The sequence below is a fragment of the Alternaria arborescens genome (genome assembly GCF_004154835.1).
Source record: "Alternaria arborescens strain FERA 675 chromosome Unknown contig_3, whole genome shotgun sequence".
NCBI lineage: Eukaryota > Fungi > Ascomycota > Dothideomycetes > Pleosporales > Pleosporaceae > Alternaria > Alternaria arborescens.
Genome location: NW_021167858.1, coordinates 102363 through 126141, shown reverse-complemented (window position 1 = coordinate 126141; position 23779 = coordinate 102363). Strand labels below are relative to the sequence as shown.

The following is a 23779-nucleotide window of genomic DNA, read 5'->3' as shown; positions in this document are numbered from 1 at the left end:
GGATGAGAGATTTATCGCGTCGGCAGCAACTTGGGTAAACGAGTGGCATGTAGTTAGTGGTCTTGTCGTAGTTGTAGCTCATGTGAAATGATACTGGTTATGAGATAGCATACCCGACGCTGATAAAGATAATGGTCTTCTTTTTTTCTTACACTAAATGGCTAAAGGTGAGGAAGCCAAATGGAAGCTCTTTTCAGCATTTTCCATATTCCTATCCTTTAAACGAACACCAAAGCACCATTCTGGTTGCTAATTCTCTCATCCAGGTTGATCTCCCTCCTATGCCACTGGCCATGATGTTCCAGATCACCCTCCAGCCTCTGTCCACCATCTCTCAACGTCACGTTGCGCGCAGAGTTGCCAAAGCCGCCACCTCCACGACTGCTGTTTCCGCCTGGAATACGTAGGTTCTGGCCTGGCCAGATCTGGTCCGCGTTGGCGATGTTGTTGTGGCGAGCGAGCTCTTCGTAGGAGCAGTGGGAGAAACGGGAGGCGATGGCACGGAGGGTGTCGCCTTGCTGGACGGTGTAAGTGTTCTCGCCACCACCGCTGTTGTTGGAGCCTGACCAGCGGAAACTTCCGCCGTCGTTTTCTAGGATGCGGTTCAGGGAGATGGAGGAAGATTGGTAAGAGCCGTCTGCTCGACGACATTGGGCGTGGAGTGTGTAGTCGCCGTGGGCATCAAGCCTGATATCGCGAGATGAGTCAGAAAAGTTTCCGCCAAAATCTCCCGGGGTGCGCTGGTCGTTCGAGCGGTTACCGGAACCTTGGTGGTGCTGGATTGGGGGAGGTCCGCCATGTTGCTGTCCGTACTTTCGTCGGCGCTCCTCCTCCTCTTCATATCGCTTACGGTCTTCCTCTTCTTTCTTCTTCTCCTTGTGCTCGTCCCATTTGTCTTCTACCGCGTCTTGGCCTTTGTGTCCGGCGAATGCTCCCGCGAGCGCTCCGATGACGGTGCCTGCTACGCCGTGGCCAGCTTTTCCACCTAGAGCATGACCACCATATCCTCCTGCTGCCGCACCAGCAATACCACCCATGATACCGCGGTCACCCTCAGGGTCACCTTCGCCGCCATATTGATTCTGACTGATTGTAGGTGTAACAAGTCAGCGTATGTCTCACATGTAATCCGTACAGATACACTTACTGGCCTTGGTTCAAGGAGTTGCGACCGGAGTTGGATGAGTGGGCTGCAGCAGAAGGAAGCTGCTGGTACTGAGGAGGTGCCGCATCGTAATCTCCTTGTTGACCGTAGCCTTGGGGGCCTCCTTGACCACCGTAGTATTGGCTGGCCAAGCCATGGTGAGATTGTTGCTGGTGAGGAGGGGGCTGCTGGTATCCACCGCTGCCATTATAGTCGTTTTGCCCATAACCACCCTGTTGTTGATAGCCTCCTTGCTGCCCGTATCCGCCGCCCTGGTTGTAGCCGGAGCCAGAGCCGTCGTAGCTACCGTAGCCTGACATGATGTTTCCGTATGTGATAATGAACTTGGATCTCGTCGATTAGGGTACTCTAGGTAGAGTCGTATAGGTTGCAAAGTCGAGTTGTAGATCAAGGTTTGATGGGAGAATATAAATAATAAAAGTTGTAGTCAAGGTTCGTACAGCCTTGTCATGTATTTCGGAGAGACACGACCCCGTCGGCGCCGAAGTAGCACCTTCTTATTTATACACTCTGCCATGACACAAGCCATGTTGCGGTCGCACCTGTACAGCCACATGTCGTCACCGCCACTTTATGCCGTTGCGGCACCATTGTGGGGTTTTTGAGTTGGCCGACTCCACTTCACTACGCGTTTCGACCAATCGCCGACGCGACACGGGTAAGTCGGCGGTCTGACCTGGTCGACTAAGCCACGAACACAGGAAGGAAGACAGCGATTACGTGGACCCTCAAACGATCGAAGTGGGGGAAGTGACGACTGGGTGGGCTTAGAGATGATGTAGAGGTGTCTAGAACGATATCAGCTACCCTGATCTACGGGCTTGGACCCTGGCCTAAGAACATCTCTTTTGCAAGATCAATAAACGCACAGAAGAATTGCACACGCAGGGCGAAAACAACGAGTGAGAACGGTAGAAGATGATGATGAACTTTTTTGGTAGATGGCATACTGTACACAGAGCTACGCTAGAATGTCTAACAAAAACCCAGACAACGCTAACAAATGCATCGCTCATAAAACGCCGGATCAGAGTTTCAAAGAGAGACATGACAAGTATGAGACGAGGACATATGGACAAGAAGTAAATGATTACGAACAAATAGTTACAAGAAGTGAACAACGATGGAGGATAAGAAAGATAGTGTTTTAGTATAGATATATGGTTTGTCGGATGATGTACAATGAACCTGGGTGTGACATGCCCAGGGTGGTCGAGCGTAGCGTCGTGCACGAGGTGGTGCGATGGATGGCAGGTGGTTCTGAAGAAGCAAGAAATTAATATAGCGGAACGTTGCCAACGATATCGTACAAGACTGGACTTCTCGGCAAAGGCCCTCTTAGTATGTGAAGGCCTCCTCGATGAAATCCACGCTACCTTGCGTAAGGAACGGTCTGACCGCATGCCTTACTCCATCAGCCATACCGCCTGACGCGCAAACCGTGACGGCCATAGCACCAACACGGTTCTTGACCTCATCTTCGATCAAGCTCGACACTTGCGGACGACCACTGTACATCTTGACCGTCTCACTGCTGCTCTCGACACGACCCTTGGGTCTTGAGATGAAGAGCTTGATGCGGAGACATTGCTTACGACCCTTCATGCGGAGGACCTCGTCCATCCAGGGTCGTACCCACTCTAGACAGTCGGATGTGGGGACTGTCCAGATGAGGACTATTCTTTGTGTGGCAGTAGTGCCGTTGTTGTAGCCGTTGACAAGGTGCTTTAGGTACATGACCTGGTGGGTGATGCCTACACCACCGGCGAAGAGCACCGCAGTGCCGTAGGAGTCCAGGCTGTGGTGGCCGCCATACGGACCTTCGATGAAACCGAAGGTGGTGAATTGCTCGTTGGGGCTCTTGCAGGCCTTCTCGTACATATGGCGGGTAAGTCCCGTACGAGCACGGCAGACAAGACTGATTTGCTTGGACTTTTGAGGTCGGCCATGGAGGGCGAGGACATTGCCCTCAAGCATGGGCAGTGTCATTTCTTTTGATTCGGGGGTGAGAGTAGCAGCCCAGGCAACCGAAAAGGGATGCGAAGACCACAAGGATAGGGCTGGCATCCACATGTGCACGTGACATCCTGGGCGGGGAGTCCATTCGCGGACCATGTTGATGGTCAGACGAACAGCTTCTCCGGGCATAGCCTCAACGGTGATTGAAGATCGTTGCCTGACACCGAAGCCATAGTAGATGATCGAGGCCCATCGGCAGACCCACTCGGCACCCCAGAAGAAGAAGATCAGGTGCATCCATGGGACTTGGGGGAGGTGGTGCAGCTCCAAGTGCTTGTAGAGACCAAGAAGAGCGGCAATGACACAGAGACGGTGGATGTTGAGGAAGGTCTCATAGAAGGCGTGACGGAACGGCGACCATGCTTGAATACCAAGGAAGGTAAAGGCTACGGTTCCTACCATACCCCAGCCGTACGAGCCTTCAGTGTGGAGAGCGGCTGTAACGGCAGGCCATCCTGCTGCGAGCTTGGTGTTGTACAACCAGGCAGCCGTGTGGACAATGGCCTCAGCGATGGTGATGCGTGCAGCCCAGCGGTGGAAGAGGTTGAAGTCATCGTAAGAGACTTGGAGAAGAGTGATGAGCGGGTTGTTGCGGAGGGCGAAGAGGATAGTAGGGATGAGGTTGAGGGCGGCAAGTGTTCCAGAGCGTCCACGGAGCGCAGCGAGGGTCTCCTTGTGGTCGAGCACCTTGTAAGGGAGAGCGACACACCAAGCTACGTTGAGGGCAACATAGATGACCAACATTATGGTGTGCCATCTGCCAGGGAGAGTTCCGTTGTCGATGGCGCTGCTAATCTGGAATTGGGCGTTATGCTTCTTCTTCCATAGAGGTGCCATGAGGACATGTCTGTTGAGCCACGGCCACCAGCTTGTCCGGTTGACCTCCCAGTACTTTTGTTTTGAGTTTCCCATTGCGCTCAGATGACGGCTGTGTTTCCACCACATGTTTGATATGCGTAGAAGAAGGAGAAGTCCAGAGATACCTACAAGGAGGTACAGGAATGTGTCTACCCATAGGTAGTTGCCGACTTGGTCTACACCCTCAAGACCGTACGAGTATTTGAGATCATCGAATTCGGCAGCATCCCAATTTGACAGAAAGTGGCGCTTGGCGAGTGGTGTGGTTGGCTGGGCGCCACGGAGGCGGAGAAGCCGTGTGAGAGACATGTCTCGGTAATTGTATTTCGGCTGTAGAGAGAGAGGTACAGGTCGCTTGTGAGTCGGTGCTCACAAAGGGATGCTAGCTGCAGGTTCTCGAAGATGCGAGGCTATGTGATGCGATGCGATGCGAACAGTGAATTGTTGCGCACTACCAGGTGCTTTCAGTGACGGGATTCTTGAAGCAGGAGAAATAGCGCGACGTCGTTGTCAATGGACCTATATCCCACGGGCGCTTTGCGAAGCGGCTGGTGTTGACAGTGTGGGGTAGGAATAGACCGTGGTCACGGTGAATACATCACAATGTGTCGTGAAGTAGCCGGTGTGTATGCACAAGGATTGAGGAGAACCGACAGTGCGCTGCACGTCGAAGAGGATGAATTGGTGGTAGTGGTAGTGGGAGTGTTGAAAACGAGGCGCGGTCCAGTCCGGTGGAATTAGCTGACAATAGTGCGTAGGCGGCGAATTGGCGATGTGCGGTATCGATAATAGCGACAGTGAAGGCGAGTAGGGCCGAGGGTCTTGAGCAGCGACGTCAATAGGCTTTCTCTTCACCGGGGGGGACTAGGCGTGGAAATAGGGGACGTGGAAACGGGCTCGTGGGATGTATGAGAAGCGAAAGTGTAAGTACTATGTTGCCGTAGCGAGTGAGCAACAAGTGGACAAGAAACGAAGGTATGGAATCGACACGACAAGGGACGGCGGAGCGTGAGGTCAGAGGGGGAGCGAGGGAAACAGTGGATATGAGGTTCGCAACATGGGAGGGTTGGTGAGGCCAATGCAGGGGTCGAGGAACGGAACAGGCGGCTGATTGGCTCCGCAGCGCCCGGCCGGCCTAGGCGCTGAAACGACACGAAGGAAGCTGTCCACTCACATTGCCGTGCCTGGATGCGCCATGAAACCAAGCCTCAGCTCACCGTCTGTCCACCGCCAACGGGAATGGCCGAGAGAGAGGTTGAGGCCATGAAGCATGTGACGAGTGCCGATTCCCGGGCTGCTCCACGCTGCATGATACGCTCTGGGATGTCGTGCGTCCTGGCCCCGTCTCCCATCTCTTGCGCACCGAGTACAGTGCAGCTGCACCCTTCTCCTGCCATGATCCCGTCTCTCCGAGTCGACTCTTCCCATCATGATGCTCCGCCACACCCGCTCACACAATTCACAAACCAGCCGCCCAATCTATTCCTGCCAATACGGTTGCACGCGCAAGGTCCATCCCAAGACTTGTGCGGCTCCAGAACTCCGGCGCCTAAAAGTAGACCGCCCAAAACAGAACAACAAGCGAGTCAACCTCATCAGCAACCTGGGGAAGATCGCTCGCATCGGTATTGGTAAAACGGCTTTCGCGCGCCTCTCATGCATCTTGTCCAGTTTGTCAGGCCGCCGAGGCAAAACCCATTCCTTGGGCCCGCCACGCCCTGTCCTGATGAAATCTCCACCTGCACTATTGCGCGAACCGGAGGAGGATGAAGAACCCTGTGAGTTGAGTCGGTCTCTGTCGGCATCCCTGAATCTGGGAGTTGAGCGTTCGATTCAACCGTCTTGTCATGTGTGCGTCGGGCGTTGGGTGAGTCTGGCAGGAAAAGCCATGTCAACTTCATGCGATGGCAGTAGCCGTGCCATGCCCTGGACTGCGCCACACACACAAAGAAAACACGTGCACTGCCGCGGCTGCAGCAATGGCCGTCGTTGGACCAGACGGTCCGCTGTCGCGACCTCCTAACTCCTAATCATTGACAATGCCTACGTCTACTATCATCCCATCGCTCTGTCCCAGTCTTGCAAACTCATCAATTCGCATTGCCACGATTCACCAAGCCCGCAGGTTGCATTCGGAAATGACCTGCAACAATCCTCCCCCACGGCGACTCGCGACTCCCGTCCCTGTCGCGACTCAATCCTGACCCAAGGGAGACCCTACCGTCTTGAGAGATAAGATTGAAACTCCAAGACTCCAAGACATCGGTTACCCGGGTCTCGGTATCAGGCCCCTTGACGGCGAACTTGAGTTTGCCCAGTATTTTCTAGGCAATAAAACAGAAAGATTGGCTAATCATCTACACAACCCACCTTACATTATGGTCATGCCACCCTCAGAACATCGCTCACCCTACTGCCAATCTGCCATGTGCATCTCCGACTTGGTGTTGCTTGCATGAGCCCCGCTTCTGTTGTTGCCCCTCCGTTCCTGTCGTGTTTCATACAAGCGATAGCTTCGGGAGAGAAACCTCCTTCCGTCATCGCTCACGGCAGCTCGCGATAACGTCGAGACAATGCTTTTACGCCGTGTAGCAATGCGCCGCCCCGCTGGCTGTCAAACAATAGCGCCTGGTAAACGGCGTAACGCCCATCCGTCCAATCCTTCGCTTGCGCATAAACACCATACTATACCCACAACACACGAGAGGAAAATCCAGTCGCAGGTTGTAGGAAGTGAGGAAATTTCTTCACAATCTGATCGAGACCATCCACAGTAATTTGCAATTACCCAAAATGCCGAAACTTCCATCTGCATCGATAGCTGCGCGCCTCCGCCTTGGTGCGTATAGCGTCGCGCTTCGCCTTCGCACCTGCAGTGCTCAAAGTCCGGTTCCACGCCGTCATGACTCCAAGAAAGCTGAAAAGTAAAAGTGTAAACTAGTGCCTAGATCCATCTATCGCCTGCCCGAGAATATTACTCGAGCCGCTGCACGGTTGTTCTCATCTCGTACCCATATGATACCAAGCATTCTTCACGACCCGACCGACACTACAGCGGCACGCACTGTATTGCAACGCAAGTATACCTATGGCCTGTCTACATTTTCTATCCTCAGATCTCTCCGATCACGCGAGGCCGTTGCCACGTTACTTTTCCAAAACCGCCGTTCCCACAAGCGTACCGATCTATCGTATTCCTCCACCCCACCACATGCATGAAAACCGAAAAACCGAAGCATCGATCGATGGACACCGGGTTTTCGTGCGACCCGAACACGAACCCACCTTTTAATCCTCACACAATTGACGCTCCTCAAAAGGACCGATAACACCTACCAACACATCACAACATCACCATCGACGCTTCCAGAACGCATAAACGTGTACCCTACTACCTGTTTCTTGTCAGTTCCCGTGTCAGAAAAGCTTGTGTTTGAAACGCTTTGATACTTTTCAGACATTATGTCATTTCGCTAAATGATGTACCTTGGGTCAGAACGCCACAGGCCACAACCATGGATTGGGTTGGACCGTCTTAACATGAAACACGATAGCGACAAGACTCATCACATAAATGCGGTGAAGGGCTTGTTGGCTGTTGGCAGAACAGCCCAGGCTATAGAACAACCGTCTTGACTTTTCTCCCGGTAATATCTTCCTAAGTTCCCGCTCGTGTCATGATGGTTCGATTGTAATTTGATGGTAAGAAGGATTCGAGGAGATTTTGCATCGACGCAGATTATCCATAGAGACATTATTAGATTACCAAGTCTCTCTCTCTCTTACGGCCGTGTAGTATATTCCAAGTCAAATCGTTCTTACCCGTCCACACAGTTCCCATACTGTTTGAGAAAACTATGCAGCTCTATCAGCGAGTCCGTAGGGCTAACTTCCATGTAGCGACTCTGCGAGTCACCAGCATGTGCCAACTCAAGAACTTTACATGTAACCCACCACATCTCCAGACCATGTTTGACGAAGCCCAACGACTTCTTACGCTCTGCCTCATGTTTTGTATGCAAAGTGTCCCAAAGCTCTTTCCAGCGCTTCGTTGCGCGAAGTAAGTCGCGATATGACGACGGCGTTAGAAGCGCAGCTCGCGATACGAAGATGATGGAATGCAGTGCTACAATTTGCATTAGCCTATATTCATGGTGCAGACAAGCGAACAGACGACATGACTTACCGAATACGCAGATCATAAGGTGCCTGAGCTCGAGTATGCTGAGAAGTGGATTCTTCTGCTCGTCCGACCAGTTCTCGCTCATCAGCAAAGCTACCAGCTGCTTGATACTAGGTATCTGCTTCGTTGGGCGCAACGATTCGACGCACAATCGCTCGTACTCTTTTTGTGTCCAAGCATCGTAAAGCGCGTCATTGCACGGAAGTCGTTGGTAAATTTCTCCTATAGCCAGATTCGGAAGCAAATTGAAGAAGAAGGTATTCATGTAGTCCATGACGCACATGAAGTGTACGATCCTGGGGTGGTTAGTGCTGCAATTCATTCCTGGGTTCTGCGAATACACTGGCGGCTGATTTACCTTACTCTAGACTCTTCTGCGATGAATGCATCCCAGTCGGGCACCTCGTTTTGATGACTTGAATGGATCATCGGATCAAGCAACCTTAGGGACCGTATGGCAACGGTCAGCTCTGGGTGCCTTGAGACCCGAACCCTTCTGCGAACTGCCTCGCTATTGAAGCTACTTTGTAAAGCCACAATAAGTAAACCGGCTTGTACGCTTTCCATTGCATGGGGATCGCTATGTAGATCAGGTTTCGCTGCCACTATATGGCGCAGTTGCTCGAATATGAACTCTTCACCAAGATCAAAGAAGGCACGACAGGACAATGCGCCATCCGTTGGAGAACAGTGAACCGATCCGCCAAAAACGACGGCAAGCAAAAGTGGCAGCGAGACACTATGCATATCGAACGTGGGCCAATGAAGAAGCGGTTGTTGTGGGTGAAAGACCGTAAAGTAAGCCCACACACATTCCTCGAAGTTTTCAGCAGTGAAAACCGCTTTCGCAGCGTTCACTGGAAATATGTCATCGCAATCAAGGTCAGCTGTTCGACGCGTCTTGCTGAACGAGAAGAGTTGAGAACAAAGCTCGTTAACCCTAGACTGAAGAATGGCAATTGGTTGAGACCTTCCTGATGCTGTTGGCGTCGAAGCACAAACATCCACGCCAGTATCCACAAAGAGATCTGAGAAGATGCCAAAGAGTGCCATGTCTCCTTCGAATAGTTGGTTGCTTGGATTAGAAGCTATGTGGCTACCGAAAGGTTGTGTAGGTGTTCGTTCATCAGCGAAAGCATTGAGGATCGATTCGCGGCGAGGATCCGAATAACGATACAGGAACATGATCGGATAGGGAAGGAGCCTCTGGGCGTCTTCTACCTGTATCGTGGTATGACCATTCGCGTCACTGGCGTTGATGCCACAGGCGAACAGGCCTGACATCTGCGCCTGATTATCAATTTTTCCCGGTCGAGGTGGTCGTCCTGGTCTTGCTGAGGCTATCGCGTCATTTTCTCCTCTTTGTTGACATGACTTTGAATGCCTTCTCAGGACATCACTGCGTAGGAGTTGACGTCAGTCTGCTTGAGGCTAACAAAGCTACACGAGACACATACTGACGGATGAAGGTGCGATTGCAAAAAGCGCAAGCGTTTAAGCGATTGCGTGTATCTCACTGGTGTTAGGCATCAGATGGCTGATTCCAAGATAGTGAACATACGACTGGCTTCATGCCTCCGCAAGTGACTATTACTCGAGAAGAATTTTCTGCACGTAAGACATTGATGAGATGTGCCTCCAGCTCTTGGCTCGCTGCTATTTGACATTGGTTCGTTATTTGTGCCGCTCGTAGTGTGGGCTTTTCAGGGTTGGATGTGGGTTTTTGGTAACAAGGGAATGTGGGCTTTCCTCTCATGTGGGCTTTAAATGCGCCCGCCTTACCCTAAAGAGTAAGACACGTGATACACCATCAATCCTCAGCCCATCTCATCTTGTACCAGGGAGTATGCTGCAGAAGCGAAACTACTTCCCTCCAATACTCTTGATAGTCATGTCGAAGCTTCGAGAGTTCACAAGCTGCAAAATCCACTATGCGTTCTGTACTTTCTCACTTTGTGAATCTCGAGTATACTGTACTGACATTGCCTAGCATACATCATAAGACCTCGTATTTCAAATTACGTATCCGGAGTCACAGAACATCGCAGATTCTCTAGCTGTTCTTCTCTTTCTGGAGACCTAAAAATTAACCGACAGCGCAAAGAAGCTCTCCTTCCATCCACCAGTGTCAAACCCAGAGGCGTTGTCGAACATGTCCTGTAAGCAAAGCTCTCCAAACAGATGAAGTTTACTCGCTGACAATCTCAGGACAACTGCGGATCAGATACTCAATTGGGCGCGACAGAGCTCGCTCCACCCATTAAGCTTCGGTCTCGCCTGCTGCGCTCTCGAAATGATGCACTGCTCGATGCCTCGCTACGACCAGGACCGACTAGGGATTATCTTTCGCGCGTCTCCTCGTCAGGCAGATGTAATGATAGTTGCCGGCACAGTCACCAACAAGATGGCTCCCGCTCTTCGGCAATGCTATGATCAAATGCCCGAGCCACGATGGGTGATCAGCATGGGAAGCTGCGCGAATGGTGGTGGCTACTACCACTATAGCTATAGTGTGGTGAGGGGCGTAGACAGAATTGTTCCTGTGGACATATATGTTCCAGGTTGTCCGCCAACAGCTGAAGCATTATTATATGGTATCTTCCAGTTGCAGAAAAAGATTCGGCATACTAAGGTGACGAGAATGTGGTACCGGAGATAGCCGACTTGCTGTAGGGTAGGAAACGGTGGACATCTGAGATCCACAAAGATCATTGTGCTCAGCATTGCTCTCACTTCGGTGTGCGGCACACACTATCGCTTCTTCCTAGTTGTTTGTTGTCCCTTCTCTATACATCTGCATTGCGATCGTAGCCTCACCACTCACCACTCACGACCCTTTTGAGATACATTTCCACTTTCAGGCAGTTCTATTTAACAAATGTATCGTCAACTGCGCCACTTTTATTATATAGTAATTGTGGCATCTCGAAAACGCATACAGCACGAACATCAGGCATATTGAAGAGCAACGTTAAAAATAAGCGCAAACTCTCTTAAAGATGCACATTTCCGAGCCCATAGAGCCCGAAATTCCTGACCATTACTTGGACCTGGGTGTGAATCGGCGTGCTACAGCAGCAGACGTGAAGAAGGCTTTCCACATGCTAGCGCTACGACACCACCCAGACAAGAAAGCGCCGGGTAAGACGATAGATGCCGTCGAGTTCAGACAGGTACGTGTACTTACCGGCAAAGCTTTATGAAGTTGAATTGACGAATGGTAGGTACGAGAAGCGTTCGAAGTACTGAGAAACTCCACGACACGAAGCGAGTATGATACACGGTACAATGAAGTACAAGAAGAGTGAGAACGTCTTGAGGCAAATAATGAGCGAGTGCGTATACTAGAGGAAGAACGACGACTTGCAGAAGCGAGACAGCGCGAAGCAAAAGAGGAAGCTCGTGCCAAAGTGGAGCGTACTGCTCGACAAGAGAAAGAACGACTCGCGGAACAGCGATCACGTCAAGCAGCAGAACGAGCACAAAAAGAACTAGAAAAGGTGGCCGAAGAACGCCTCCGCCAATGGGAAGAAGATCAGGGGGCCAAACTAAAGCAGCATTGCGAACAGCGCCAGGGGCAGGCGGAGAAGAAGAATATGATGGAGGAGGACATAATGATCATGGAGGAAGACATGCTGATTATGGAGGAGGACATGATGATTATGGAGAGGGAGATGAATGTGATGAAGGAGAACATGAATATGATGGAGGAGGACATGATGATGAATAAGAAGATGATTATGATGAATGAGAAGAGGAAGATGATGGAGAAGAAGAAGATGGAGAGGAAGAAGAAGGCGGAGAAGAGGGGCAGGGGCCAGGGGAAGAGAAGAGCGAATAAATGAGTGTTGCAAGGCGCAGAGGATAACCAAGGCAGTCCGCATGCAGACATCACGCACGATTACAAAACGCGCAGTCGAAGATAATAGTCACAGAATTTGAGTAATGATATAGAATGTCCGACGAGGGCCCTACACTTACAATAATAGCAAGTCAACAAGCCACCTAGTCATGCCAGTCAAAAAACCCTAGTGTGCCGTGACTGTCGTAAACAAGATATAAAGTCCCATCCCAACACCGGGGGTATCTTTGAAGAATGAACTTTTCCCCATGCCCCAAAACACCTTTTTATCCCGTCTCGCCGTCCAGAGGTCCCTAGTAAAACACATCCAAAGAAGAGAGAAAGGATAAAGTAAAAGAGGTTGGTAGAGTGGACTTTAACCAGTCCATCCCATGTCCCCACCTTGTTGCCCACCTTGTTGTCCCATCCTCTGGGCCTGCTGCTGCGCTTGCCGCATCATCATCATCTGGTTCATCTGCTGCGGGTTCATGCCCTGCATTCCTTGCATACCCTGCATGCCACCATTCATCTGTCCACCCTGCATACCTCCCATGCCTCCATTCATCTGTCCCATTTGCGCCATGTTCATGCCCTGACCCATGTTGCCCATGTTACCCATGTTCATGCCCTGCATACCACCGCCTTGCATGCCGTTCATGGCATTTATATTGCCCATCATGCCCTGAGGCAGTTGACCGCCGCTCGCCATGGCTTGCTGACGCATCTGCAGTAGTCGCGACTGATTGGCGGCTTGTTGACGTTGTTGTTGGAGCATCTGCTGGTACTGTTGCATTTGCATTGGGTTGGTCGGATTGCCGTTCTGCATACCGTTCTGCATGCCGTTCATCTGTCCACCATTCATCTGATTGCCCATACCGTTCTGCATGTTTTGTGCCATGGCAATTTGCTGCTGTTCACGCGCTTCTCGTTGCTTGATCTGTATTTCCATCTGATGGATCTGTTGCATAACTTGCTGAGGGATGTTCTGGCCGTAATTCTGCATAACCGACTGCTTGTGTTGCTGATACCGTTGCCGCATCTGCTGCAGGTTCATGTTAGCAAAGGCCATGCCTTGTGGAGGCATACCATTTTGCTGCATGCCTCCCTGAGGTGACATGTTTTGCAAGGCCAATTGCTGTTGATTCTGCTGCTGCTGTTTCAGTTGGTTGAAATATTGCTGCGCAAGGTGATTGCGGTATGCTTGTGGATTTTGACCTGGAGGCACTCCTTGCGTCTGAATATGCTGGGCGGCCTTTTGGAATGCAATTTGTTGCATTTGTTGTTGTGGATTACCTGGTGATCCTCCTTGTTGCTGCATTTGCTGCATACGAAGTTGCTGCTGTAGGCGCTGCTGTTGCATCTGCTGCATCTGTTCAGGAGTCATATTCTGGCCAGGTTGAGGAGTTTGCATCATCATTGGTGTCTGCCCTTGCATTGCCATAGATGGGCTGCCCTGGTTCATGCGACTAGGAGTAGGCGTCATGTTGCGATTCGGCATTGAGGCGTTCATTACGGGCGTGCCCTGTACGATGTGCGGCGTGCCGGTGCGACTCAGGTTCTGCTGCTGACTGACGGAGCGAATCATATTTTGATGGTTAGAGACAGCAGACGGCGGTCGAGCAGGGCTGTTGATAGCTTGATTCGATGCTGTTGGAACCATTGGAGTGCCGCCCAAGTGTTGCGCAGACTGCCCTCCAACCAACGGCGAAGCTGCAGAGACAGCCATGGGCGTCTGCTGGCGTATGGTTGGTGAGAATTGAGATTGCGTAGCCGATTGGGGTGTCTGTGTAACCTGTATCGCTGCCGCATTGGACATCTGGTGCTGTGCTGCCGCAGCGGCTCGCGCGGCCTCGTTCTGTTGCTGGTTTTGCTGTAGTTGCGCCTGATGCGCTTGCTGACGAAGGGCTTGTTGCTGCTGTTGACGCTCCGCAAGCTCGGCTTGCTGCCTGTTCTCCATCTCCCTTTTTCTCTGGATCTCGGCCTCCATCTGCGCCGCACGCTTGGCCTGAGCAATTCGAGCATCTTCTTCCTTCTTCCTCCGGTCGGCTTCCTCGTGATTTGCGCGGATGTTAGCAATAGTCTTGAAGCGGGCGAAGGTCTGGGAATTCGCAGCAGCGCGCACGGCGTTGTCGTCGTTGCCTGTAGCGGTGGCCGTCATGATGCTCTGGTACTCGTCGCCTGCCAACATGAAGCGCTGCATGTTCTGCGCTTCGGCCTCGTCGGCAGCCAATTCGGCGGTAGTCCTCTTACGAGTCTTGCGTGGAGGCGCGGGGTTCTTATTGTTCGGATGTGTGATGGCATCCATGAGAGCTAGGGATTGGCCGAAGCTCTTGGTTGGTTCCAGGTAGAGGGGCGGGCATGTAGCGTTCAAAAACTCAGCCTCGAACTCGTGCACGTTGCTGTCGTCAAGGACCATTTTCTGGCGCTTCGGACTGGGCCCATTAGGAAAGGTAGGCGTTGAGGGTACTGCAGTCATTGGAGTCGGTGGCATGCCCCCAGTCCTGCCCTGGGCCTGCATTCTTTTGAGGGTGGCCATGTCAGGGACGGGCGTGGTGGCCAGAAGCTGCATGTCGGCCAGTTGCGACTGCGGAGTCGGAAACAGCACCACTGTCCTGACCTTGCCAATCCCAGGCTGCTTAGACAGGGCGCCGTTCTGACCCGGAGCGGGCATGTTCTCCTTGTCCTCCTTGGTCTCGTCGTCTTTGCTCTGTGCGTTAGGCTGGCCAGGCTTCGCATCGGGCTTGTTGACTGGGAATGGAGCGAAGGGGGAGGGCGTTATGAAGTTGTTGTAGTTGTGGATAGAGAAGGCGCTGGTGCCGGCCTCGCCCGTGCTGTTGGTATCATCTTTGGGCTTGACGCCGGCGGAGCGGTAGTCGTGAACTTCGACGATGAGGCAGTTGTCGTACCAGGGCGTGTTGAACTCGTAGAGCTCCTCGACCATGTTGTGGGGCACCTCCTTGTCCTTGATGGCCTGCAGCAGCTCGCGCATAGGAGAGGCATAGGACAGCGTCTCCTGGGAGTCGTTCAAGCGGAAGTGCTTGGGGTGCAGGTAGACACGGAGCGACGGCGGCTTGCCCTTGTGCCTGGCCAGGATGTCTTGCTGCGTATAGACTGCGCCGAGTGTTAGCAACTGTGCCCTTTTTTTGCCGTGGCCCAGGCGACGTACCATATTTGCGGGCATCCTCCTGCTTCACGCCCTCGTCCTCCATGTTGGACTGGCGGGTCATGGGGCGCGCGACCCCCGGGCGCTGGGACTCCCCGCGCCAACGGGGAGGCTGCGACGGGCGGGCAACAGCGACTGAGCCTGACATGCTGGTGGTGACGGAGCTCAAGCTCGTGAATCGACAGTGGGGCGGGCGTGGGACGGGCTCTCGGCCTGGGCAACTACAGCCGACAGTCGTGTGGCCTGCAGTTGCTGGAGAGAGGGACAGAGGGCAGGCGCAAGTGTGCGCACGATGCCCGAGGTGCTGCTGGCAGTACGCGACGGGGAGTAGACTCGGGAGCGGTCGGGCGTCTGATTGGAGATGTCTCGACGCGTGAAGATGGGCGACGTGATGTTTGCTGATCCGAGCTGATGCGCCGCTGCCTCCCCGTACATGCGCCAAGGAACCCTGTCCTGTTTCATCATCGACCACGTGACCATCGCTTCCCCACGACTTTCCACTTCATGTCATGTGAGCGACATCATGGAAGCGATATAGGCGGGCAGGGAGATTCGTCGAGATAGTTTGCTGACCAGCTCTCGAGTCATCAGCTTCCGCATGTCCAACCGTCTCATAGTACACTGTACAATGCTCTGTGTGTCGAGTGTCGAGTCTCTCTTCACTGTCTGTACTGGCATCCATCGAGCGTTGCTGATATGTTCCCGTGTGTACACATACGGGCAAAACCTGTGGTATGACTCCATGGCATTCTTTCCGATTGTTATGTACTTCTATCTTCAGTCTACTCCACGACGCAAAAGATAGTCACTCCGCCTATACCACTAACCTCAACATATCAGTATGGGTTGGTACTGCTGCACTTGCGGGAACGGAAACGCCGGGGATGGCGCATGCCCGGGCAACCCTCTTTGCTCCAGTTGCACCCATCATTATTGCTCCAGTTGCGGTCTGGGCGCGTGTGCCCGAAAGGGAGTTCCGCGACCTACTACAGCGCCGGTTTGCAGGCCAACAAGGAAAGGCGGGGAAAAGAGCGTGGAGAATGATCGGAACGACGACTGCCTTGTCTTGCAATAGAAATACAAAGGGTAAAGAAGAGTTCGCAGTAGAAGGAAACAGTAGTGAGAGATAGAGCTATCGGAGAGTCATTTGTATTGAAATGCAGACATGCCACTGATTTATGGTGCATCATTAATCTTGCAATGGCATGACATAATTTGCTGCTCGGTTTGACAACACCGGGTAATGACAAAAATGCAAGATGTGACTGATAGTTGTGTGGTTTGTTGGTTGATCCGAGTAATGGAACTAAGAATTCTCGATGTATATGTGAGTCATGCTAGCGTGTTCTTCAATTCACGGAGCATCGCGTCTCTTCCTAACCACACGTGTGCGACCTCACAGCGCGTACGCGAGCATTCAGAATAGAGCCTCGGGTACAAGCTGCCTAAATAATCATGACAATGTACCGAAGAACAAGATCCCTGTTCTTGCTATGAGGACGGCAACGCAAGTAAACAGTACGCGAAACCACTCACCCAAGAGCACAGCTCTCGCAACCCAATCAGCCTATATCAGTTCCATTGACACTCTCAAACTGAAGTTTCCCACCACAAGACGACCAAAATCCAGGTCTTTGATCATTGGTCCTTGAACGCACCTTAGCAGAAAAACCTGTGACGTTCAACGTCCCAAAACGCGAAACCACAGCGCCGGTACTTCGAGCCTTCCGGATACGCACGCCCTCGATGCATAACCGCATGTGCCGAGACTAGCACGCGAGCCGTCTTTATGCTACGGAGAGAAAGGGAGCAAAAAGAGTGGAAGAGGCGCTGTTGGTGGCTTGCTGTGCCGTGTAATGGGATTGCGGCGTAGGTCGCAGAGGTGCGTTAGCGACGCGGTGTCATGTTGTGTGCGGAGTCGCCGAACCACTCTTCTCGACATCAAAAGAGAACAGAGACGAAGGGGACATGTAAATGAGTTCAACAGGTGGTATACTGAATGGCGATGGCGTCGTGAGTCGTGAGTAAGGATCTACGATCTATCGTGCGTTAGTAGATTTCCATGTTCGCCCCACTCAGCTGTCAAAACACGTCGAAACCGCACTGTAGGTTAATGTTCCTACCGGGGGTCCTGCCAAACACGGCCTCTGATCCGCAGCACGTACTCTTAACGTACAATGTGTCAGGTCGCAGGATCGTCTTCTTTCCGGGAGGTCAATGTGTAGCTCATCGCATGAACGAAAGAAGTGGAGCAGCGGCAAGCTCCCAAGGCTGTCTAGATCACCTGGCGTTTTAGGCGCCCAGTATTCTGGCTGTTTTGAGTGCCATGACAAGTGAACATCAGATGGGGGTACGTGACACTGTTGAGATAGCAGATGGAGAAAGGGACGCCGTGCCATTGAGGGTATTTCCTATCCGAAAGCAATCAAATCAAACTATGTAACAAGATGGACGAACCAGGAAAGAGAGAGAGGAATGGTAGATGTTACCGTGACGAAACCTTGCAAGACAGTTCAGAGATATTGGACTCTATTCCCGATCGGTATTAATGAGAGTATGAACAAAATGAAAGATCTAGCTCTGCCAGATCATAAACTGACATCGACGATGATATCTCGTAGCGATTAGTTTATGGCGATGGGAGCTTGCCTGCGAGCTCCACATAGCGCGGCCAAGTATTGGTGAAGACAAGGTACTTGATGCTTTCAAAAGCAGCATCGAAGACGTCTTCCGTGAATTCGCTCGGGACTATCGTCCGTGTGCTCGCCGTTGACGAGGATGTGATGCTGGAGTCGATACTCGCTGGTCGGCTCAAGGTATCCTCCCATGGGCAGACGACGTTCTCTCGAATGACCGGTGACTTGACATCATCAGGTGTCTGGCTGCGTGGCATATATGGATCGAATTCCACGTCTGCGAACATGACCTGTAGTGTCTTGAAAACCTTGTATTCGATGTTGATTGGTGCCTCTGCAGTGAAGGGGTTGACGAGCGTGTAAAAAAGCAAAGACGCTTCGTTGAACATCTGCCGCCGTTGAGAAGTGGTGACAACCTTCAGGCCACCCCATTTCTTCTTGAAGTTGCGTACCTCGCGCAGGAAGATGCAGTTCTCGGCGGTGAATTCACGAGCAGCAGCCCAGGCGATAAGCGGTTCGACACTATGCTGAATAGTGAACTCTAGCGACTGCATCGACGTCTTGGACCTCATCTCCTTGGTGAAAACCACAGTAGTCGATTTTTCGGACATGACCGAGTGATTGGAGGTAAGCGAGTCAGTTTCAGATATGGATGCTCGCCGATTGGGGCGGGCCCTCAATGCGTCTCGGAGTGGTATGATGATCAGAACTTGTTGACAGACTACTAGTGACGGTATGAACCTATATAGCAGTGTTAGAATTGACGACAGAGTTCTCGAATCGACTGCACTTACCATCCAGCTGGTGCGAAGAATTTGTTGATGTGCTGGACTTTGGACATGTCAGAGTACGTGAAGGCGATCCAAAGAGGCGTCCCGGGAAGGCTAATATTCGAGTTAGTCGTGTGAATAGTTCGTGATACAGGCGCACATACCCGGCAATGATCGCGAGTCTCGTTTGCCAGGCCCAAGAATGAACGTCCTTGATGTTACGGATCTTCCACAGTATCCAAGGTCCAACGATCATCGTCCAGAACAGCTGCACAAATATTGAAGGGATCCTGCTTTGAAATCAATGAAATGGTTCAAAAGTCATATTCGCTCAACATACCACTCGCCTCCTCTGCGGCACTCAAAGTAATTGGCCGGAACACCAAAGAAACCGTAGGCATCATGGAAACGACGGGAGCCGAAAAACAACATGATGGCTGGTAGGAACTATGGCCGTTAGCTGTCTGCAATTCGAGCCACCACAAATCATCACCTACCGAAAGCACTAATCCGACCAGAGTTCCAAAGTACACTTTCTTTGCCGCATCAAGATCGCGCCATGCTTCGTACAGGCCAAGAGGGGTGTAAGATATCCGCTTCCTGCGCGCACCCTCCAGAAAGTTGCGTGTCATCCGACGCTGGCTCTCATATGCTGTGAGCACTTTGGCATTGCAGGCTAAAAAAGACTTAGTATGCATCCGTTGCTATATCGGCCCACCAGACTTACCTTGGAAGAATGCCATGCCAGACGGGAGAAATACTGACATAATCCAGAATTCGGCTGAGCACGGAAAGAGGCCATTCCAAGGGTAAACGAGCAGGACGAGGATGAGATAAATATGTAGCATAAGCACTGCTGCAAAGACGACCTTGAGATTTCTTATCTGCAGGCAAAAGGCTTCTCTACGTCGATGTAGGAAGAAGAGCTCCACACCCAGTATCAGTGTGTACACTATGGCAACCACGACATAGAAGATACCAAGAGCGTCGGTGTTGGGTTTTGTTGTGCCATCGAGTCTTCGTGGGCGCAAGAGAGGCGCCATGTTGACCATGCTGTGTGGATACCAAACGGATGTGATAGTTTCGATTGACAATCGATGAGGTATGAGGATTTGAATGTCAGGCTCTGCCTCTTACTTAACAAAACGAAAGTGGGGACGTGTAGCGGAAGGAATGGAGGTAGCTGGTACCGAGAAGACGGGACAGGTCATGCAAAGGGCACATAGGCGAAAGGAGCGGCACACGACTACTATGAAGGACGAGAAGACGTAGGAAGTATTAAGACTACCTCGCACATGGGCCAGGTTCAGCACAGAATACGACAGGGAGGGTTTAGCTGCGGCTTCGGTGGTCTAAGCGGCAAGGGATTGCTCGTTGTTAGATGGGTCAAATGGTATTTAGCCACCAGAGGCTAGTGATTGTTCCTGACGTGTAACGGGAAGAGAGCGCACCATCTGCAGGGAGAGACGCGGGAACGCTATGGCGGAGAGATGTGTCACGACGGCTACCATGGGAGCACAAGCTACTACCTTGCCAAACTGCGACCGCGGAGAGCAATCTGACGGCCGTCTTCAAACATGCTGGTCGATATGCGATGCACGGATGCGTGAACGGTAAGAAGACGGTTGGGTACGTCGTGCGGTTGATCGTGTTCTGGTTCGTGCTGGATCGTCGCATCCGAGATCAGACATCGGAGGTTTCGGCACGACTGAACCTCCTAGGATCCCCCCAGGAACCGCTCTTCATCACCACAACACCAGATCTTAGATTTTCTCGTCCAAATGTGAGTTAATAGCTACACACGTCGAATAGCGTTGTATTACGCCCCCCGTTCACTGCAGCTCAAATGCGAATAGCGTTGCCCTGATCATAATGGGTGCCGCGGTTGCGGGTACAGTGCTGAGCTCGACATGTCCAGGGCGCATTCCAGCGCTGCACCCGCCGAATTCTGCGACTATAGCAGTTGAAATATTGATGCAAACTGAGCTCATGTATACAGGAAGATCCATGTGGTACTGTGGTTTCAGTATCTCTTTGCAATTCTGCCCATTGACCGGCAGGAAGTCTGACATTCATGCGTTCTCTTATCCTGCGCAACTTTGAAAACATCGCCCTACGTCAGATCAGTCCCAAAGGTTTCATGTCAGTCTTCCAGAAGATTACCTGCACTCCTGTCGTCGATACTTTAAGCTTGTCACCCGTACCTATGTACCTAGGTAGCTACCGATCGGACATAACATCCTTTTTAGGATATACCAGCATCTTTTGGCTATGTAGCAATCGGCGGAAACAACCCCGGGCCAAGAGCACGGCAAGACTGATCCACCAGAGCCACTTAGTGTGGGGAAACGTGTGGTGATACAAGCTGCCCAGTGTGGCTGTACCGTGGCGGCAGGGTCTTGATGCCTTCCGGCCGTGGATGTGTCGTGCCACTATAAAAGGGCTGTGGTTTGATGAAGACGAAGACCACACTCTCAGCAGCATGCCGGGAATGCATTCGCGGCTACCTGGTTGCTGTGATACTTGACCAAGTGATGATTAGCGTCTCGCTCTCGATCCTGCGAACGTGATCAGATATGAGGATGTTGTCGAGAGCTTGCGGATTGTGCAACACTAGATAACAATGCATACATGCGCGAACATGGTCACATGAACCTGGGATTGTCTTTGGGTTTTGACTCACATCGCGGGGTGCTCGTAATCACGAAGCATTGCTGTAGCTGCTTTCTAGTTTAACTGTAGTACTGCGATAACTTACCTATAAGCAGCGACAAGCTAGTTACAACTTCTGGCATCTATGCGCTTCTTACGCAAAAAGAGTCCCTCCAATAAGAACTATCGCAGATACAAGTGGCTCATCTTTGTACGGCCATACCGATGAAGACATTCATCTCACTATCACAAAAACTGAACATGGACGTAATTTTTGGTCATAACGAAGCGCTTCACAAGTCCAAAGTATTTCGCATTTCCTGATGTAACCAACCGGATTAACAATGTAACGTGCAGACATGGTGTTGCAGCATGTCGCTCCGCACGTCCCTGCATCTACCCGACAATCCGGTTTCCGCTGCCGTTGATATGTGGCATTGTTAGGATATGTGGTAGCACTCCAATTTTGACCTCACTTTACAGCCAATCCAAACAGGTTTCATTGTGACTGCGTAGATGATTTGAGCGGAAGCGATACTCCATGTACTACACGCCTTATATCAATACCTGTAACTTCGGCGTTAATCTCTCTGCAAGGCGCTTTCATGTAGCGATCGAGTCGAATATGTTCGGGGCAATGGAGGCTGATGGTTAGTGCTATAGAACGTTGATATATGTGCATTAATCAGGATACACGTCCGTCCGCAGATGCAAGGAGCGATATAGCGTTGTACTGTGTTTTTAGAAAAACACAAGTGTCGCTAGAGGTGAGTGTTCGTACCATGTTTTTACTTAAGCATTTTCCCGCAGTTCATGTTGGATACAAAATCCAGGAAGAATGAGAAAGGTATATCCGAATATGGTCCGCTCGATGAGTCAGCTGTATATTGGGATATGTATAGGTATTTGGATTCGGCAAGCGTGATGGAGTGGAAGTGTGAGTGAACATCATGATGTCATAAGCAACATGATTCAACTGCCGAGGTATCCGGTTGTCTGAATACATCCACCATGTCATCGAACGTAATGCAACGCCGCATCCTGGAGCAGATCATGGTCACCTCAAAGCTTAACATGTAGCGTCCAACATGTCGAGCCAGAAGCTCCATCTTGACGATTTTTCCCACTGCATTCGTAGATTCGCAACACGTTACAATGGCACCAGCAAAGCCTAAGAACATTGTAATCGTAGGGGGATCGTTAGGTGGCCTTTTGACTGGCGTCGCATTGAAGCGCCTTCGCAAAGACCTCAATATTCGCATCTTTGAGCGTAATCCGACACCTCTTCTCCAGGATCAAGGTGCTGGTGTAGTGGCTGGACAAGATGTGCAAAAGTTCTTCAAAACGCACGACCGCAGCCAAACTACGTTGACAGTTCCAAGTCATCAAAGGTTATATCTTGATAAGGGTGGCAAGGTTATAGACCGTCACGACCAAGAGCAGCGTATGACGAGCTGGGATTTGCTGTACCACCTTCTACGAACCAACTACGATGGTACCGAAACCGATTACGCGAAGACGCCCACAGCGGAGGGAGGCGAAGGAAAAACATCGTATGAATACGGATGTACGGTAACCAGTGTTGTGGTGCCAAATCCTTCGTCGTCCTCGCTACTAGATTCCTCAGAGCCCGTCAGGGTCACTGTCCAGCACAAATCTGGGGAAACATTCACAACAGACGCAGACCTTGTCGTCGCAGCTGATGGGCCCAGCTCCAAAATACGTGCCGAATACTTCCCCGATGTGAAGCGGAAGTATGCCGGATACGTAGCATGGCGCGGTACGGTACCCGAGACCGAGGTTTCTCAGGCTGCCACCGATGTCTTCGTTGAGAGGTTTACGTTCTACCACACCGACGGCATTCAGATATTAGCGTATACCATCCCAGGCAAGAATGGGACGACAAAGCCCGGCGAACGACTGTTGAATTGGGTTTGGTATGTGAACTATAAAGAAGAGTCACCGGAGCACATTGAGCTCATGACAGATAATGAGGGAAAGAGGCACCACATTACACTACCTCCAGGTGGAATTAAGGAGGACGTATGGAGACGACAGAAGCACCTAGCAAATGAGAGTCTCCCACCACAGTTCTCTGAGCTCGTCAACAAGACCAAGGTGCCGTTCATACAAACCATCACGGATGTCATCGCACCCTCTGCTTTGCTAGCAAACGGTAGAGTACTATTGCTGGGTGATGCGTTGGCAGGCTTTAGACCACACACAGCTGCGAGTACGAATCAGGCCGCTCTTGACGCTATGAAACTTGCTGGCGCTGTTGAAAAGATCATTGAAGGAGGGGAGTTGGAAGAGCTCCAAAAATGGGAAGAAGAGGTTATGGAATATGGCAAAGAGATGCAAGGTCATGGCGTGCAGATGGGCAACCGGAGCCAGTTTGGCGAACATCCGATGCAAAGATGAAGACAACCTGCGACCTAGACCAAACAGCCTAGGTAACAATGGCTAGTACGCAATATCGTTCGCCTCCCTAG

At 51.5% G+C, this 23779-nt stretch overlaps 8 protein-coding genes across 8 annotated transcripts; 2 read left to right on the top strand and 6 right to left on the bottom strand.

Moving 5' to 3' along the window:
- Window positions 1-218: 218 nt before the first annotated feature.
- On the bottom strand, window positions 219-1464 carry AA0111_g1485 (hypothetical protein; the record flags this gene model as incomplete). The annotated part of the gene is made up of 2 exons (XM_028647149.1): window positions 219-1086; window positions 1148-1464. The coding sequence occupies 2 exons, from the start codon at window positions 1462-1464 to the stop codon at window positions 219-221; spliced, it is 1185 nt and encodes a 394-aa protein (XP_028510623.1).
- A 1039-nt stretch (window positions 1465-2503) lies between these two features.
- On the bottom strand, window positions 2504-4351 carry AA0111_g1484 (hypothetical protein; the record flags this gene model as incomplete). Its single annotated transcript, XM_028647148.1, has 1 exon — window positions 2504-4351. The coding sequence occupies one exon, from the start codon at window positions 4349-4351 to the stop codon at window positions 2504-2506; it is 1848 nt and encodes a 615-aa protein (XP_028510624.1).
- Window positions 4352-7860: 3509 nt separating this feature from the next.
- Window positions 7861-9410, bottom strand: AA0111_g1483 (hypothetical protein; the record flags this gene model as incomplete). Its single annotated transcript, XM_028647147.1, has 3 exons — window positions 7861-8168; window positions 8229-8521; window positions 8584-9410. 3 exons carry the CDS (start codon window positions 9408-9410, stop codon window positions 7861-7863), a joined length of 1428 nt encoding a protein of 475 aa, XP_028510629.1.
- Window positions 9411-11224: 1814 nt separating this feature from the next.
- AA0111_g1482 (hypothetical protein) lies at window positions 11225-12070 on the top strand (the record flags this gene model as incomplete). Its single annotated transcript, XM_028647146.1, has 2 exons — window positions 11225-11366; window positions 11595-12070. 2 exons carry the CDS (start codon window positions 11225-11227, stop codon window positions 12068-12070), a joined length of 618 nt encoding a protein of 205 aa, XP_028510630.1.
- A 372-nt stretch (window positions 12071-12442) lies between these two features.
- On the bottom strand, window positions 12443-15275 carry AA0111_g1481 (hypothetical protein; the record flags this gene model as incomplete). Its single annotated transcript, XM_028647145.1, has 2 exons — window positions 12443-15177; window positions 15233-15275. The coding sequence occupies 2 exons, from the start codon at window positions 15273-15275 to the stop codon at window positions 12443-12445; spliced, it is 2778 nt and encodes a 925-aa protein (XP_028510627.1).
- Window positions 15276-15394: 119 nt separating this feature from the next.
- On the bottom strand, window positions 15395-15664 carry AA0111_g1480 (hypothetical protein; the record flags this gene model as incomplete). The annotated part of the gene is made up of 1 exon (XM_028647144.1): window positions 15395-15664. One exon carries the CDS (start codon window positions 15662-15664, stop codon window positions 15395-15397), a length of 270 nt encoding a protein of 89 aa, XP_028510628.1.
- Window positions 15665-17858: 2194 nt separating this feature from the next.
- AA0111_g1479 (hypothetical protein) lies at window positions 17859-19678 on the bottom strand (the record flags this gene model as incomplete). Its single annotated transcript, XM_028647142.1, has 6 exons — window positions 17859-18606; window positions 18660-18749; window positions 18800-18925; window positions 18976-19082; window positions 19133-19311; window positions 19363-19678. The coding sequence occupies 6 exons, from the start codon at window positions 19676-19678 to the stop codon at window positions 17859-17861; spliced, it is 1566 nt and encodes a 521-aa protein (XP_028510421.1).
- Window positions 19679-22442: 2764 nt separating this feature from the next.
- On the top strand, window positions 22443-23708 carry AA0111_g1478 (hypothetical protein; the record flags this gene model as incomplete). The annotated part of the gene is made up of 1 exon (XM_028647141.1): window positions 22443-23708. The coding sequence occupies one exon, from the start codon at window positions 22443-22445 to the stop codon at window positions 23706-23708; it is 1266 nt and encodes a 421-aa protein (XP_028510420.1).
- Window positions 23709-23779: the final 71 nt, after the last annotated feature.